The following is a 16,406-nucleotide window of genomic DNA, read 5'->3' as shown; positions in this document are numbered from 1 at the left end:
AGTAAAATAGTTACATTCATAACTAAATTTATTACATTGCTATCTTGGTTACAGATTTATATAAATTTAACCATGAAAAAACTACAAAGATATAATACCTACAAAATTTCACGCCTAATAATTCTAGAGATATTATGAAAATATCTTAAAACTAAATAAAAACTTGATCACACGACAGTACTATAGAAGGTCGAACAAAGGCGCTAGCGGGGATGTGCACGCGTTATAATTGAGTCGAAAGACAGCCTTTGAGAGGTTCGCACGTGTTTTTGTGATTCACTAATGAGGAAAAATGGAAATGAACTCGAAACACGTGAGTAATAAAAATATTTAATACAGAAAACATTTTAGTTTTAGTTCAGATTTAGTTACAATGTTCACGTGATGCTGTATTAGTAAAGCTAATCTTGATAAGATAAAATAAGACTTTTATTTATAAATGTAAACGTTATGATAATAAGCTAAGTTTAATTTACTTTTTAAAACATTTTACTTATTTTTAGTGTGAATATTTTTTGTGGTCTATCGGTTGGGTAACGGACTTCTCTTTCTTTTTCCGTTCTCCATTCTTACACTTGACTATCTTACCATGTAGATAGTCTTTAAAGAATATAGATATGCGTATAATATTTTTTTTAATTGATTAGTATTTCTTATTACGAAATTATTCACACACACATTTGTTACTCCAATCAAGTTTAAGGTCAAAGATAGAACAGCAATAGTGTTACACATCCGAACTTATGTGTCTCATTCATCATAACTAAATATAAATATATACATATGTATGTATATGTATATACATACATATGTAGAGAATTTAGACTAGTAATCTGTCTTTTATGCTAACATAAATAAACGACGTAACCCATCAAATAGTCAAATTCAAGTAACAGTGAGCAGGTCACATGATACGCAAGACTATGCCTCTCGGTCCACAGTTTTGGAGTTGAGATCACTAACTAGCAAGCGAAGCGTAATATTTGCACCTAGAAAATGGTCAGGGCAGCTTACTACCTATTCATAGAAATTTTTGGAGAGATATAACTATGAGAGTGACTTGTATTACTGAATCCTGGACACTTTTGGTATGTGGTACTGGCGTGAACTGCAAGGCGAACCAATAGATCTGCTCACCTATGACTCCGTATAAATACCTAGCTCTCTACCATCTGCTATAAGCGGGTTTGGGCTATTTCAGACACATAAATCGGAGGCAACCAGAGAATCTCGATTAGCTGGTTGTTATAGGAAAAATAGAGGGAAAGAGACTTAGAAGACTATTACCAACCTGATGAGCGGACTCTGTTCGTGTAGGTGTCTTATAATAACTTAGAAAAGCAGATCAACCCCTGTTACCTGCACCTCATCGAATCCTCGACCAAGGCTTTCCAAGAAGAGCGCAACCTTCAGTAATAAACGACTAGGAAAATTTTACTAATCAAAACACTAATCAAGCAGTAATTCGCAAAGCAATACCTCAATTGCGCGGTAAATAATAAACATGTTTATTCGTAAAAACAGGTTTTTTCGTGAAGTTCTGTTGAATATATAGAAGCAGTTCATGGCCCTAATAAAGTGATAACAGTGTTGTCTCGTTACTTTCTATAGAAAAAAATATTCAATTATCTAATCACTTTATTTATATTTATCTGTTATAAAAATTTACATGAATATTTCAACACATACATAAGAGACGCCAGCAATTAACTGACATAATTACCGTATCAGCCGTTCGATATCCAGCGATACAGGCCTCTCCTATAGATTTCCAATAAGACCAGAAGAAAGCGACTTACACCCAGCGACTTTCAACGACCGAAACCAGGTCCTACGCCGCGCTTGCCGGCTCATGATCTTCACGTCTTTACTAATGGTAATCTATTCAACGCGCTACTAATTAAAATAAGTGTTCTATATAAGTGATCACAGCATTGTCTATTTAAGAGTTGAAAATCGATGTATGAATAAAGTTTTTATCATTCTTGGATATAAAGTTAGATTTAAAAATATAAACATGACGAAAGTAAAAACGAAACTAAGTGTAAATTATCGAAAGAGAACGTTGTTCGGAATAAACTTATTGCGTGTGATTGGTTGATTTTATATTTACATTGTATAGTAAATATGTTACTACTAATAAGTATATATAAATTTAGATTTTTTAATACGTTTCGTGAAAGATTATCGATATAATTGTTCCGTAGAATGTACTCGTAACATAATGAATACAAAACATTAAAATTGAAACTCTCTTCCTTTATTCGTCGTATCCTTTACAATTGACTTTCGTAAGCCATTTTTAAAAACATTGTCAGGTTCTATGTCTCTTTGGTATCGAGCGTAGTTGAGACCAGATCAGACTAGCGCATGGGGCCGCGAATATAATTGAAACGCCCGATATTTATATCGCAAAATTTGCGCAATATGTACATTTAAAAAAAAACTATAACTGAATGTCGAATTATTTTTTGTAACAATTCTACGCATTCTTAACGTTCTCTCACTTTACATAAAGAATAACAATATTCGCCACATGTATGTCGTGACATACACGGCTCATTATCTATTCATAATCGGAACGTATAAGAAAACACCTGCTAAAGAGGTTTTATATCTAGGCTACAGATATAAGAGTTTCTACTACTTATAGTGATGCTCAAAATAGTTTGAAGAAATCACTTTGATAATTCGAGATTTTGAATGATAATTATAGAGAAATGAGATTCTTAAACAACCATAGTAGAAACAAGCGTAGGAGCGTACGAAGGAGAAATATAATATAAACAGGACTAGAAATTGTTACCACTTAACAACCTTTACTATGTTTATTCTGCCCAATTTTAAATCCTTATAAATATTAAAAAACAAATGGACCAAAAAACCTACCGTGGCTTGGCTTTTAGTTTTCAACGCCTTTTGATATTAGGTAAATTTTAATTGAATTAAATGCTTAACTAAAATAATATAACGAAACAGATAATAAATTTAAACTTCCCCAATAATGTGTACAAACAGAAGAGTGTACACAATATTCGTTATGTGTACAGTCAAGTTTCCTAAATCTGAGACTTCTTTTTTTAAAAAGTTATACAAGAATATATTTATTATACTATTATTTAACTTATCAAAGAGTCGATTTGGGGACTCTGAATGTGACTTAGTACTTTGCCTCATCTAGAACTGACTCTATGACCATCCAATATCCCCCATGTTTTTAAGTAGTGTTTCTTAGAAGAACATCGGATGTTTACAAAGTCTTGCAGACAGCTTATTCGCCTAAGAGAAGTCTAGGAAATTGATATAATTTCTTGCTAACTTACGTATTGATCTGCAATAAGCCATCTGATTGTATAATATATGCGTAATAATAAACATATAATAACATGTACTGACGCTTGCAAAATTAATATTATTTAAACATAGATTTAAAAAGAGAAGCCGAAAGTCTTTCAGTCCTTTAGGTTTCTTTTTAATAATTACTGAAGTCTTTCGGCCATTTTAGTTTGTCAAATAACAAATATGGCAAAAAGGCTAGTTGTTTCAAAACATAAACATCAACAAGTATTTAATAGGTATTTGTTTATTCTGTGGAATTGTGTTGATAAAACCTAAGACAATAGCGAGAAAAGAATGTTTTTAATAAGTAGTATGAACACTTCTTTAGAAGTCGATTATTGTATGGATCCGTCTACAATTTTCGTAGAATTTCTACATATGAAGAATGCACAACGTTTGTAATGAATATAAAGTAATTTAAAATATTATACTCGTTGACCTTGTGTTGATAAAACAAAGTGAATCCAAAACTGAACAAATAGGTCACTGAGTTTGAGGTGCCAGAGCATTGAAAGTGTTTCTTAAAGAAACCAATTAATTTTAACAAATCTATTGAATTATTAATACAAATGCACATAGAACCAATTGATCATAGGATCAAGAAGAAGGAACGATAACGAAGTTGCTGGCAAACTAATTGTACGCAAATAAACACTAACACGTTGCAAATTACCATTTAAATGTGAATTTTACTACAATTTTTATTATTTATTTAACTATATTGCAATATATGTTTTATATATCTAAATTATTTATTTATGTATATTTTATTTAATTATTTATTTTACGATTGTTATTGTTAAAGTATTGAACAGTGCTAAGTATAGACTTTTATATATTTACTAACCTCGAAGACTCTTTAAGGAACCTTATCTTGGGAGGTTCACCGGTCAACTGGGCATAAAAGCCTCCAAAAGGCTCATCTTGAGATCATGATTGTATTTAGGGATATATTCTTATAGTATATAGAAATAAATATAATAAAATTAGGAAACATTATTGCAAGTGAAGCATTGTTAGTTATAAGTAAAACATAAGAGTAAAAAGCGGCGATAACCCAGCGGTAGAAGATCGAGCGGTCGTAGGTCGCGAATTCGATTCCCGAGATACAATATTACGAATTTAATTTATAGTTTGTGCATTAATTATATACAATTGCCACAGCTCACAAACAAGTTTCCGTCCTCTGCGTACCATAATACCACACCAGAATCGCCAAACCTCCTGTCAAGCTTGGCGATTGGCGATTATTATGTACCCCTCCCATAGATATCTTTGAGGGATGAATATTCTTTCCAGTGCGTGTCTATAGGCTGATAGGATTAACAGTAGAAATAATAACAAAAATTATAAAAAGATATAAAACTTGAAGAAAGGAAATTATGTACAGGACAGATAATGTGCAGAAAATTGATAACTAAGAAAGAAATGAAAGAACACTGGGGCTGGCATGGAGGCAGTAGGAATAGATTTAATTCACAAAATTATCGGCTAGAGGAGCCACTTAAGTAATGTACTTTTGTCATTATGGGATACCTGATATAGAAATTGCAAAACTTCGGATCAATCTGTTGCTATTATCGAATTATGGGGAAAATTATTAAAGCTGATATAACCACTTCGAAAAATACGGAGAAACTCTTGCAAACGCTTCAAAGAATCTACTTGCTATCCTTACTTATATACCGCCACGGTATCTCAAAAACACAGTAGTGCATCCTCTCCAGTGAAGACCGGTTGCGATAAGGCTGTGAAAACTAGTAGTCATGCAATTTTGTTAAATATTTCAATTGTTCATCGTAGAACAATTTCGCGAATAAATATCGGGTTTGTTAATTTTGAACAATGCCGTAACAGAAGATAAAAAAAAGTTTTATTATTTTTTAAATCTCTTTTAAAATACGACTGTGAGAAATGCCTATTATCTATTTATTCAATCGCATCTAATTATAGATAGAATGTATGTTTTATCGGTAATTATGTCGGAGTACCATTGCTCACAGACAAATTTTCAGACGATGGGCAACAGTGTCAACTGCGTATCATATTACCACACTGGGATCGCCAACAAAGCGTTGCGATTATGATATATGCCAATGCCTTGTAGTGGGCATATGTGAACTAGAACGACGACTAAGTCTTTTAAAATTACCATATCTCGACAGTGCTAATTATTATTATAAGTAGCCGCTCTGTCAGTTTTCGTACTTTCAAAAGTTAATACGTAAAATAATAAAAAAAAACGAATTTCAGATTTATCACTTTATTCATCAATTTTATGTCTTAATAACGATTATGGTATTAAATTTTTATTGTATTGCTTTATTTACACTCACAAGATGGACGGAGGATCTTGTTAAAGTCATCAGAAGGTGTTGGAAGCAAGCCGTTTCTAATCGGTTCTATTGCAAAAGTACAGAGGAGTTACGTTCAGCAGTGGACTTGTAGGGCTTAAATGAAGTAAACAAACGATACTTTTAGTTTTATTGCATCCTGATTCACGTGAAACGTTTGACTAGGGATATGTGTTATAATTTACTCTGTTATATGTACGGGAAGAGAAATGTATAGTTCTTACAATTTCCTTGCAATTGCAGAATTTTTTCTTTAGCACCCTGTGCCAATCGAAAATGGGAAACAAGAAGTATCCTTATTGGTCTAACCGTTCCCGCAGGCTACTATTAGCAACACTTATTACGATTAATTTATATAGAAGATATATTTAAAATATGTCGGTGTGCACGCAATGTAAAAGTGTCTAATCGTTGTAAATAATACATTTATGTAGGGTAGATACATATGTTATAAAAAATGATTGTTGATTAGTAATGAATGAGGTTTAAATAGTGGTCTCGTTGATCTCTAAAGAAATTTTTACGCTGTTACTCGAATATTAGAAAATTCTCCGGAACTGTGATATCACCAAATTTACATTAGTGACATCAGGAAAGGTGACATAGCACTATTTTAAAAACAATGCTGAAGTATCTGCTTCACATATTTATATTTATTTCCAATTATGAAGTTACCTTTTTAATTTACTCTAAACATATTCGAAACTACGCATGTTCAACAGCCTCGACACTCTGAGTATCAGACTTGTAACGGTAATCCTATTTAATACTACATTATAAAGATAACATATGAATGTGATATTTGAAGAGCACAGATTTAGCACTTAAATGTTAATAAATATGCAGTTCCAGTAATTTATATTAATAGTGTAGTTATATAAATGATTTATTATACATAAATATTCTAAGGAAGGATGAAAGTGTTGATTTTAGTGCGCAGAACATGTCCGCTAGAGTCTTAAGGTTCTAGAGTGGAAACCATGGACCAACAAGCCCAACATGCACCCACAAGGTGAACCAGCCTTGTTAAAGTGGTTGGGAGACGTTGGACACAGACCGCTTAAAATTGGTTTTATTATAAATCTAAGAAGGTGATATATATCCAGCTGTATATGTTCTACGACTGAATTATAAAATTATGATCCTGAGATACGATTGGACGTCAAAAGAAAATACACCATATTCTAATTTAAACCGCATATCATTGACTAGACAATCACTGACAATATATGTACATATATTGGAAGAGAAGCCGCTAAACTTGTTGCTGTGCTGTCTGAAGTACGGGTGGCCCAAGGGCAACTTTAGACCATGAGATTCATTGCTTTTCGAAGTTAATACACTAAAAGGAACAGGGTTGTGTGTTGTTTGTGTGAGTCCGCATCGCTCTTGGGGCATCGAAATCATATCAACTCAAAGCAGCACGACCTGTTAACTCTCCACAACCGGGTTGATTTGTTTTTGTGCTTAGTGACAAAGTCCAGAGAGGCCACGTCTTGAGCTTTATTTAATAAAATGTTAGATGTACTTAATATATTATTTAAAATACTCTTCCTGCATTATGTGTTACCATAAATTAGTAGTGAGAGATTGGAGTAAATAAGTAAAACTACAAATATTAAAAATTTTAATGTTTTTTTTTGTAAATTTTTCATTTATTGATAAATGACTGAAAACTATTCCAAGGTGGTCAAGATTCATCCCCAAAACCGCCTCCGCAGCCACCACCAGAAGCCAACGGTAAAAAGTTTGTTATACACGCAGATAAAGAACATTACGACTTCGTGTCTCATAGAAATACATCTAAACCCACTAAGTAAGTATTTTTCCTTGTTAAAAACCGGTATTATTCCTATTTTTTTAGTGTAGCATATGTTTCTACAACATTCTGAACTGAAAATATCAAGTTGTCCTAACTAGCTTATTCTATTTGTAATACTAATAAGGACATAAAAGCCTTAATAATAAAAACACATTCACAAACATATTCATATTTTTGTTCAATTTTGGCAAACTGTGTCAGTTTCTTTAGATGAGGAGCTGCTACTAGAATCTTCATAATTCGATGCTAATTCTCGAGTCCTTACCAGCGCTAATATAATCGTCTTGTTGAAAGTTGAAACCGGTCTCGTCAGAAACGAAGCTTGTTCGTATATTATAGGGAACGCTAACTTCCGATCATACCAGATAAAAGCGTCGCATGAGTTCCTTCTGCCATTTCTTGTTCCAGTACTAACGCTTTCCGAAATAGTAGTAATGTATATTAACCAGGCGATAGCAACCGACCAAGTCAAGGTTCGGTCGTCTTGGTCGCCCTAGTGTCGCAATGTTAAGCAAATAGTATCGACGGGTGACTTTTCAAGCCGAGGCTCACTTGTGGGAACCCTTGAGCCTAGTTACTTCATGCGTCAGCCGAAGCGATGCTAGACCTCAGCAGCCTTTCTACCCAGTGAAACAGTAGTGAATAGCGACGCAAGTTAAGGCTTCTCCGGTAGCAGATAAGCTTCGCTTTAAAAGCCTTAAAAGAGATTTAAAATGAATAAGTCAAATACAAGCATCCCGTAATAATGTTCCCTATGAAGCAATCATGCGGTTAACTTTACCTAATACTTCACTTCTTATTACTTCTCTTACGTTTACTTCACATCTTCTTAGAGTATTGCAAAAAGGTTATAAGTGACGTAATTAATATAAGTCCTAATCGGATAAGAGTAGAATTAGGTACAAATTGTGAGACTATGGAACATAATAAAATTAAACAAAATAAAGTTGGGAAAATGTAAATTAAAAACAAGTTTTATTTCATTTAGGATAGAACTTCTCTATACTGCTGCCAGTACGCACAGTCGTAATTTTTATTTAAAGATTTTACAAGGCCATGGCCGAAGTTAGTTTCCAAAACAATTTCCAATAACTGTGTGCATAAAAAGAGATTTCATAAAATAATTATTGAGTATAAATAATTACAATAAATGTGTATTAAATAAGATACATTTAGTTAAATAGAGTATTATTTTATCTCAAAATACAATGATAAGAATTTTTATTTCAGTACTCTAGAATCAACGGGACATCTAATAAAAGGATGCCTCGGTGGTGGAATACTCGGGATTCACGAAGCCTTCATGAAATGCGGGCTTTGGACGGCGCTGTTTGTAACAATTATATTCGGATTCTACATCACCTATTGTATACATGTAAGTAAGCGTTACATCAATTTTGTTATTCTTTACTTATATTTCTACTGGGTGCTTGTTATAAATATAACATACTTAAAGATGTGAATGTATAGACGAATTGTCAGCAAAAGGATTTTAGGCATTTACACATATTTCCAATTACCCCTTATAGAATAATGACTCTGAAATAGGGCAACAACTTCTGTTAGTACTAAGAGTGCAGGGATAGATAGTAACCTATAATCAATTTAATTGCAGTAATCCGAATTACATAAACTGTATTCCTTACTTACGTTATTTATTATTTAAGAAACCATTGACTTTCGAATATCGTATTACGTACATTAATTGGCAAAAAATTAATTTTTATATTTAATCCTTTGAAGTTTTAACGCCTATAACCTATCACTATATTTTTTTTCATCTGCAATATTGTAAGGTATAATTTTAACTCTATATAAAAAAAATATGGTAGTAAAACAATAATAAATCATAAGACTCAATTGAATTGTCATAGAAAACCGACGGAACAAACCAATTGCTTGATTTTTATCAGTCGCAAAACGCACCCAGTTGAGTCGCCACCTTACTATCGAAATGTGACACTCAAATATTTTTGAATACCAAAAATGTATATATTTAAAATTACAAAATATTAAATTCAACTATAGCATTGGCAGCTGGACTGCATTTAAACTGTTTTACAGCCGTCAGTGTATTTCTCACTAATTAAAAAAAATTGTTTTTCAAAATAATATTAATAATATTTTCTTGTCAATCTGCCCATCGTTGCAAAATCGTTTTATAAAACAGTAGGGCCCCTCGTCTTAAGGGTCTTTCTAATGGCCTTCTTCCTTTTCTTCGAAGTCTTGATTTATTTTTTAATGATCTCAGTAAATTAAAGAAATTTGTTAAGCACAGGCTTTGCCAAAAGGGATATTACTCTTCTTCAGACTATGTTTAGAAAAAAGATGTTTAGAAATTAATTGTAATTTTTAGAAAAAAAATACTATCCTTTTGAGTTTGTTGTTAGTTCATCTAGATAGCTGTCGCATTGCGATTTAACGTAAACTTTATTTTAATTTAACGACTATATATGATTGTGATGATCTTATATAATGTAGCAAATTTCACTTTGGCTTTCGAAGGATTAAAACTGACAAATAAATTATTTTATACCCGTTTAAATTGTGTAATTCAACCGATAGACACTAATATAAAATTTATTTCTAAGTTTTTAATGAATAACATAAATTTTAACGATGCCACAAATCAGAAAGATTATAAAACGGTTACATTTAATTGGGTACAAGAACAAAAAGTTGATCCTTAAACTAAAATACAGAGGTGGGGAAAACTAAATATTTACCCCTAAACAAGTTTCCCCGGGGCAAAACGTATTCCCCGACAGAAATAAGTTAAAATAAATGTTGCGATCTTTTATATTATCACCGCCAAGTTTTACCGGCACCGGTGAAATTTTACCAAAGTTTCACGATCGCGGAGTTCAGTTCGTGTAAGGTTTTGTGTTTACCTAAACCTCTAACTATCCTTGGTTGCTTTTTAATGTTTTCCGTTTTATATATATAAAGATAAATGTCATCACAAATCCGTCTACAATTACATCTAAATTAAACTATTGTATTTAAATTGTTCCCTAATATTTTTAAGCCTTAATAGAAGATTTCAAAGCCTTTCCATTTAAAGCCAAAGCTAAATTTAAATGTGTTAAAAAAAGCGTAACAATGCCTTCGAAGGGTGCCCCTTACCAGCTAGTAAATAATCAAATCTTAGTAATAAACTGGAAACAATAAATTAAAATTATTATACATATACAAATCTAATAAAAAAAATTGCATAATAAACTCCCTCCGGAGCTTTAGATATATATCTATAATTATTTATATCTATTCTATTAGATTATATTTATATGATTTTACTATATTGTAAAGTTATGTTTCTATTAATTTCCATTCAAATGGAATTACCTCAATATTTTAAATTTAAATATAACAACTATAAAATTATTGCAAGTTAACATACAATTTTTCTTTTTTGGATAAATTAAAAGTTAACGTCACGTTAAAAAAATAATTAAAAGTTGCAATAAAAATGTGCATAATGTGAAACAAAATTATACAAAAAGCTTATAGACAGTATTTAAAACAATGTAATCTTAAATTTTCAGATATTAGTTAAATCAGCCCAAACGCTATACAAAAGATTACATCTGCCAGAAATGTCTTACCCGGATGTGGCGGAAGCGTCCCTAGAAGTCGGACCGTTTCCTAGATTGAGGAAATATAGCAAATGGTTCAGGTAATTTTGCGCTTATTATCTTACTTACATCTGTTTTATAAAATGAATAGTAATAATTTTGGCGCAGCGGTTTTGTAATGGTTATGCCATGGGTTTTAAATTAAAATTCTTGATTGCTGGATCAATTCTCAATTTTAAATTTGCATAATTTTAATTTTCTTTAATTACACTATTTCTTTTATTTGTGAAACTGCTTAGATGACACAACGAAGAAACCAATATTTCTGAGTAAAAAATCCGTTATCCTTACTTCTTCTTTACCCTCTGTTAATCTTTTTCTTGAATAAAAATGTCATTTTAAGTACACAATCTTCTACATTCATATTTTACTACATATTAAAGGGTCAATAAAATTATAAGTTATTCTTCTAAAGGCATAAGGTCGAAATTTTTTTTTCGAATTTTACTTAATAAGAAACATGTATCACTTTTAAGTATTCAAACTTCTGCAAATAACTGAATTGCGTAGTAAATTGTAAATTCTCCTTCTAAATCGATATGTACGTTAACAGATTTATTTATTTAATCAATATTATACTATGTTTAAGAATTTTATTTTTCCATTTTCAGATATGCTGTCGACGCTACGATATGCGTCGATTTATTTGGCGCATGTTGCGTGTACCAAATAATAATCGCCAAAACAATCCAGCAACTGGTGGAAAGCAACGAAGGATCTTGGGGGGACATTGATCGATTGAGACTATACGTGCTCGCCCTATTACTCCCAATACTCTTACTCTGTATGATAACAACTTTGAAATATTTGGCACCGTTTACATTACTAGCGGATGTGTTTATTGGTAAATATTATTTTTATTTAATGGAATCAGGCGTTACCTTGGAGAAGTCCATCCTAAGTAAGAAAAGAACCAATATTTAGCCACTTCCGCACATGCAGTGGTAGTCGTGCAACAAAGTGCACCGCCCGCCAGCCTGCTGATAAATGCGCATGCGGCAAACAATGCGAATGACACAACTGCCACCGTTAATTCACTCAATACGTGTTTCACCCCTCCACGGGGCATCTTCAGGAGTTATAACTCCACTGCATGTGCAGAAGTGGTTAAATATTGGCCCTTTTCTTACTTAATACTATTTTTATTACTACATCATCAATTTTACATGTATACATAGCTATATATCGCCCGTTTCGTGAACTTAATAAACACCTTCTCAATCCCCCTTCCAATTGTTATTTTTGACTCTCCGACACTGACAGTTCTGATCTCTACTCTGTAAATTTAAAGTCTCTAAGTCTTTTCAATCTAGAGACATCGTAATGAGTCAGTACGGAAAAATCTATATGATTTACAGATTAATTAGTAACCTTGAAATCAACTAAATGATTGTAACTGGAAAAGTCGAGTTATTTAATTCAAATTATTAAGGTATAAATAAAAAAATAAGTTGAAAATTGATAAACAATGTACTATAATGGAAATTATTTAAATCAACTTCATTTATTGGCCATGATCGCAAATTTTAAAATTATTTAAAATTAATTGACATCTGATGGTCCTGCCTCAAAATCCTGACGTGTTGTAAGTTGAGCATACTTGATTTAAAACGACCTAATAAAGTAATAAATTTGTCTTTTATTACAGTTGCCTGTGTAATAGCCACGGTAGTATACAGCCTCAAAGTTGCGCCAAAAATATCTACGGTCCCCGCTTGGAAAGATGCTCTAGGTTTCTTCGAGTTTTGTGGCATCGTTGTGTTTAGTATGGAAGGAGTTGGAGTTTCACTGCCCATTGAAAACAACATGAAAGATCCTAAGCAATTTCCAAAAGTGCTCTGTGCTGGTGAGATTATTTTATTTTAAATATTCTTGGACTGCTCCAAGTAAACAGATTCTTAAATTAGTGATCTCGTCTAAATAAACGTGACAGCAACTAGAATTAAAATTCATATTTGGTATACCGCAATGTTTAAGACGAAAGACTTTGATCAGGATGCGTTACCTGTGATGACGACATGGTTGATTATGATGAACATTATAAAAAGTCACAGATGGTGATGTATCTTATTTAACTCAAAAAATATCACGAATACAGTTCCGATCTTTCAATGGCATCACTTTATTAACTACAAACAGAAAAGTAATACAAAAAACAAAACTTAATTGATCTATTGGTTTCCAGGAATGAGCGTGGTTGTATCGTTTCTAATTCTTGTCGGATTTTTTGGCTACTGGGGTTTTGGTGAAAGTTCTATATCACCTGTGACTCTAAATTTCCCTTCTGAAATGTAAGTATACTTAATATTTTGATATTCCAAAGTCTTAAACACGCACTTAACAAAGATTAACCTCAGTTCGTCATTATTAAGTAACATTTTTGTTATTTGTGTTATAATTTTTAATACTTTCAATAATAAATGATTTTATTGCAGTTAAACTAAATATTTGTTAGTTTTTTATGTTTATTAATTATTTAGTTTAACTATAAATTTCATTTTGATCAACATTGAACAATTTTAAATCTCGACTGCAAATTTTTAAAAGTATATTTTTCTTTATTTTGTCACGAAACCATTCTATGACGCTTTATTGTTAACTAGAAAAAACATTTTCACATTGTATTATCTTTTTCATTATTGATCTAATTAATGATCACATTATATACTCTATCGGTAGTAATCCACGCGGGAACTACCAAGACCAAATTTACCCAGTTATTATTAATCCGCTTGACCCGTGTATCGCGAATATCACGTATACCTCACGTATAGATTTTAAGTAACTTCTATCGCATTAGACACGTAATTTATTAAAATTGATGTGTTATATTTTCTTTATGTGTGATTTCAGATTTCCTACAATACTAAAATGTCTCATGGCATTAATGATTTTTATTACCTTCGCTTTAAACTTCTGGGCGCCATTCAATCTCGTGTGGCACTATTTGTCTAAGAAACATAATCCCAAGAGACACTGGCTTTGGGAGAGAGTATACAGAGCTATATTTATCGTTGCCATTACTTCCATTGCCATAGCTTTTCCCAATATTGGAAATTTAATGGGCTTGGTAAGTTTTACCATATAAATTAAAATGATAACATATATTTTAATTACTGAAAAATCGTATGAAATTCCTAAAACATATCTGTAATTAGAAATAAATAGTACTTCGGTTGTCTCCTTAGTTACATTTAACCCATAAGCCGTAGCAGGAACGATGTTACTTCAGTGCCGATAGATGGCGCTAGTAGTCGGTTCCGTTACGGTACCATTTAACGTTTGTGGTGACATAGTCGGTCATTAATTAATAAACAAAGATTAAGGAAGCGAAAATTCAATTACATCGGTGTCAAATTTCAAGTATCTTTTAGGAGCCCTGTTACATAATGCCTGTGTTTATTGATCGGTACAAACAATAAGGAATAGTCTTTCTTTGATAGTAAGACAATGACCATGCACCGCAAACTCAGCGTGGGATGTCTGGCCATGGACAAACAATCCTATTGAGGTCGTTGGAAGACGCCGGATGCATGCTGTTTCCAACCGATCCTCTTTGAAATCTATGGGCCCATGTCCACCTGTGAGCGACCTAAAAATAAATAAAAATGATGATGGTGGTCGATTATGGCAGGATTGTTAATCAACTTTAATTCTAGATGATGATGCATCGTTTTATCATTTTTTTAAATTAATCTAATTAAATAATTTCCTTTTTCAGTTGGGCGCATTTTGTCTGTCAAATATGGGCTTTATCTTCCCAGCATTAATAGAACTCCTAATAATATGGGAAGATCCAGGTCTTGGTAGATTTAAATGGCGTCTCTGGAAAAACATTTTTGTTCTTACAGTTGGAGTATTATTGTTTATAGCAGGCACATATTCTAATCTTAAAGGTTTAGTGTTAAGTTTATAGTAAATAAAAACATTTTTTAGGTTTCTCTCGCTTTTTATTGCTCTTTGTACTGTTCTCAAAAAGAAAGGTATTGGCTCTATTTTCTCTAATTTTCTGATTCTGGCTTGTTTAATTTTTAAGAAATCCGCTTTGTAATTATCTTTTCTATTAATTTATAGTTTTAGTTACTATACGTTTAAGACCGTAGCATAATAATGGCAAGGGATATGTACGCCTACAATAAGCAAACATGTTTAAATTTATCTAAAATTTATGATAATTTATTTTATATTGTACAGTTCACATACCACAATAAATTAAAAAATAAAATCTATTAACCTTTAATGAATATATGTGATATGATAAAACAGAAGACGCGGCGTAGATATGCCCTTCATTATGTGTAAAGACGATATAGTCCAGGTCACGGGAAATGGCAACCCAATCTTTCCTATATCTCAGCTCATCAGTTCCAGGAACGCACTGATGTGGATAAAATTCATTGTTTTTATTTAACATTGGATATAATCTTATTAACGTAAAGTAGGTAAACCCTCCAGAAGGTAGAACGACGAATGGATATATTGAAGGTCGATAGAAGTCGCTGGATGCAGGCAGTGCAATAACGAAGAGCCTTGAAGTAAGCCTATATCGGCTACATGACAAAAAAACAGAATTTCTGACTAAAATTTTAATGTGTCTTTTGAGCTAACCTCTGATCTTGATATATTTCGTTCTCACACTTAACTGGTTAAACACAAAACGTTCATTTCAAAACTGTACCTGAAAAATAGGAAGCTAAGTATAAAATATCCGTCGCAATATTTTTAAATTATATTACCGACTGTATAACGATAATTGTTAATTATATCTTAGAATAACAAATTCAACAAACACATGACATCCAATATTCTTTCTAAACCATGATAATTGAATGTATAATGTGTAATAATAGGCCTGCATTCTAATTATGGGAGTATACCAATACATACAATTATGTTTTATCTTTGAAAATAGTAAAAGACGATATAAGCGTGAGTAGGCCCCCCACTAGGAGACCTGTTACCGGGGCGATCTTTAGGGTTTATGACTCACAGTGGCATTATTATTTGTTTTAATATCAGTTTATAGTCAAAGGCGTTACTTCAGCAGCGTACGTTACATTTTATTATAAGGTAGTAATTTTAATAATAAATATTATAACAATAATATCTAACTTCAAATGTTTTAGTACTTATAAACCTATTTATATAATGATCATTCTATTATCAACTGTTCAATACATCCAGTGTGCTCTATTAAAATGATGCGAGTACAAAATGTTGAGAATACCACACAGGTCTGGCAACTAACTTAGAACC

General features: G+C 32.1%; 1 protein-coding gene across 1 annotated transcript; it reads left to right on the top strand.

Annotated features, from left to right (window-relative positions):
- The first annotated feature begins 235 nt into the window (after positions 1 to 235).
- LOC137924981 (proton-coupled amino acid transporter-like protein pathetic) lies at positions 236 to 15,077 on the top strand. The gene is made up of 9 exons (XM_068768408.1): positions 236 to 313; positions 7,380 to 7,509; positions 8,746 to 8,890; positions 11,061 to 11,191; positions 11,762 to 11,994; positions 12,799 to 12,996; positions 13,336 to 13,441; positions 14,004 to 14,220; positions 14,872 to 15,077. The coding sequence occupies exons 1-9, from the start codon at positions 283 to 285 to the stop codon at positions 15,064 to 15,066; spliced, it is 1,386 nt and encodes a 461-aa protein (XP_068624509.1). The 5' UTR covers positions 236 to 282; the 3' UTR covers positions 15,067 to 15,077.
- Positions 15,078 to 16,406: the final 1,329 nt, after the last annotated feature.

The sequence above is a fragment of the Battus philenor genome, unplaced genomic scaffold, assembly GCF_028537555.1.
Source record: "Battus philenor isolate CCGP_79_NKW_IND1 unplaced genomic scaffold, ilBatPhil1.0.hap1 SCAF_25, whole genome shotgun sequence".
Taxonomy (NCBI): domain Eukaryota; kingdom Metazoa; phylum Arthropoda; class Insecta; order Lepidoptera; family Papilionidae; genus Battus; species Battus philenor.
Note: the sequence above shows the minus strand (reverse complement) of the source record. Positions and strands in the feature narration are given on the sequence as shown.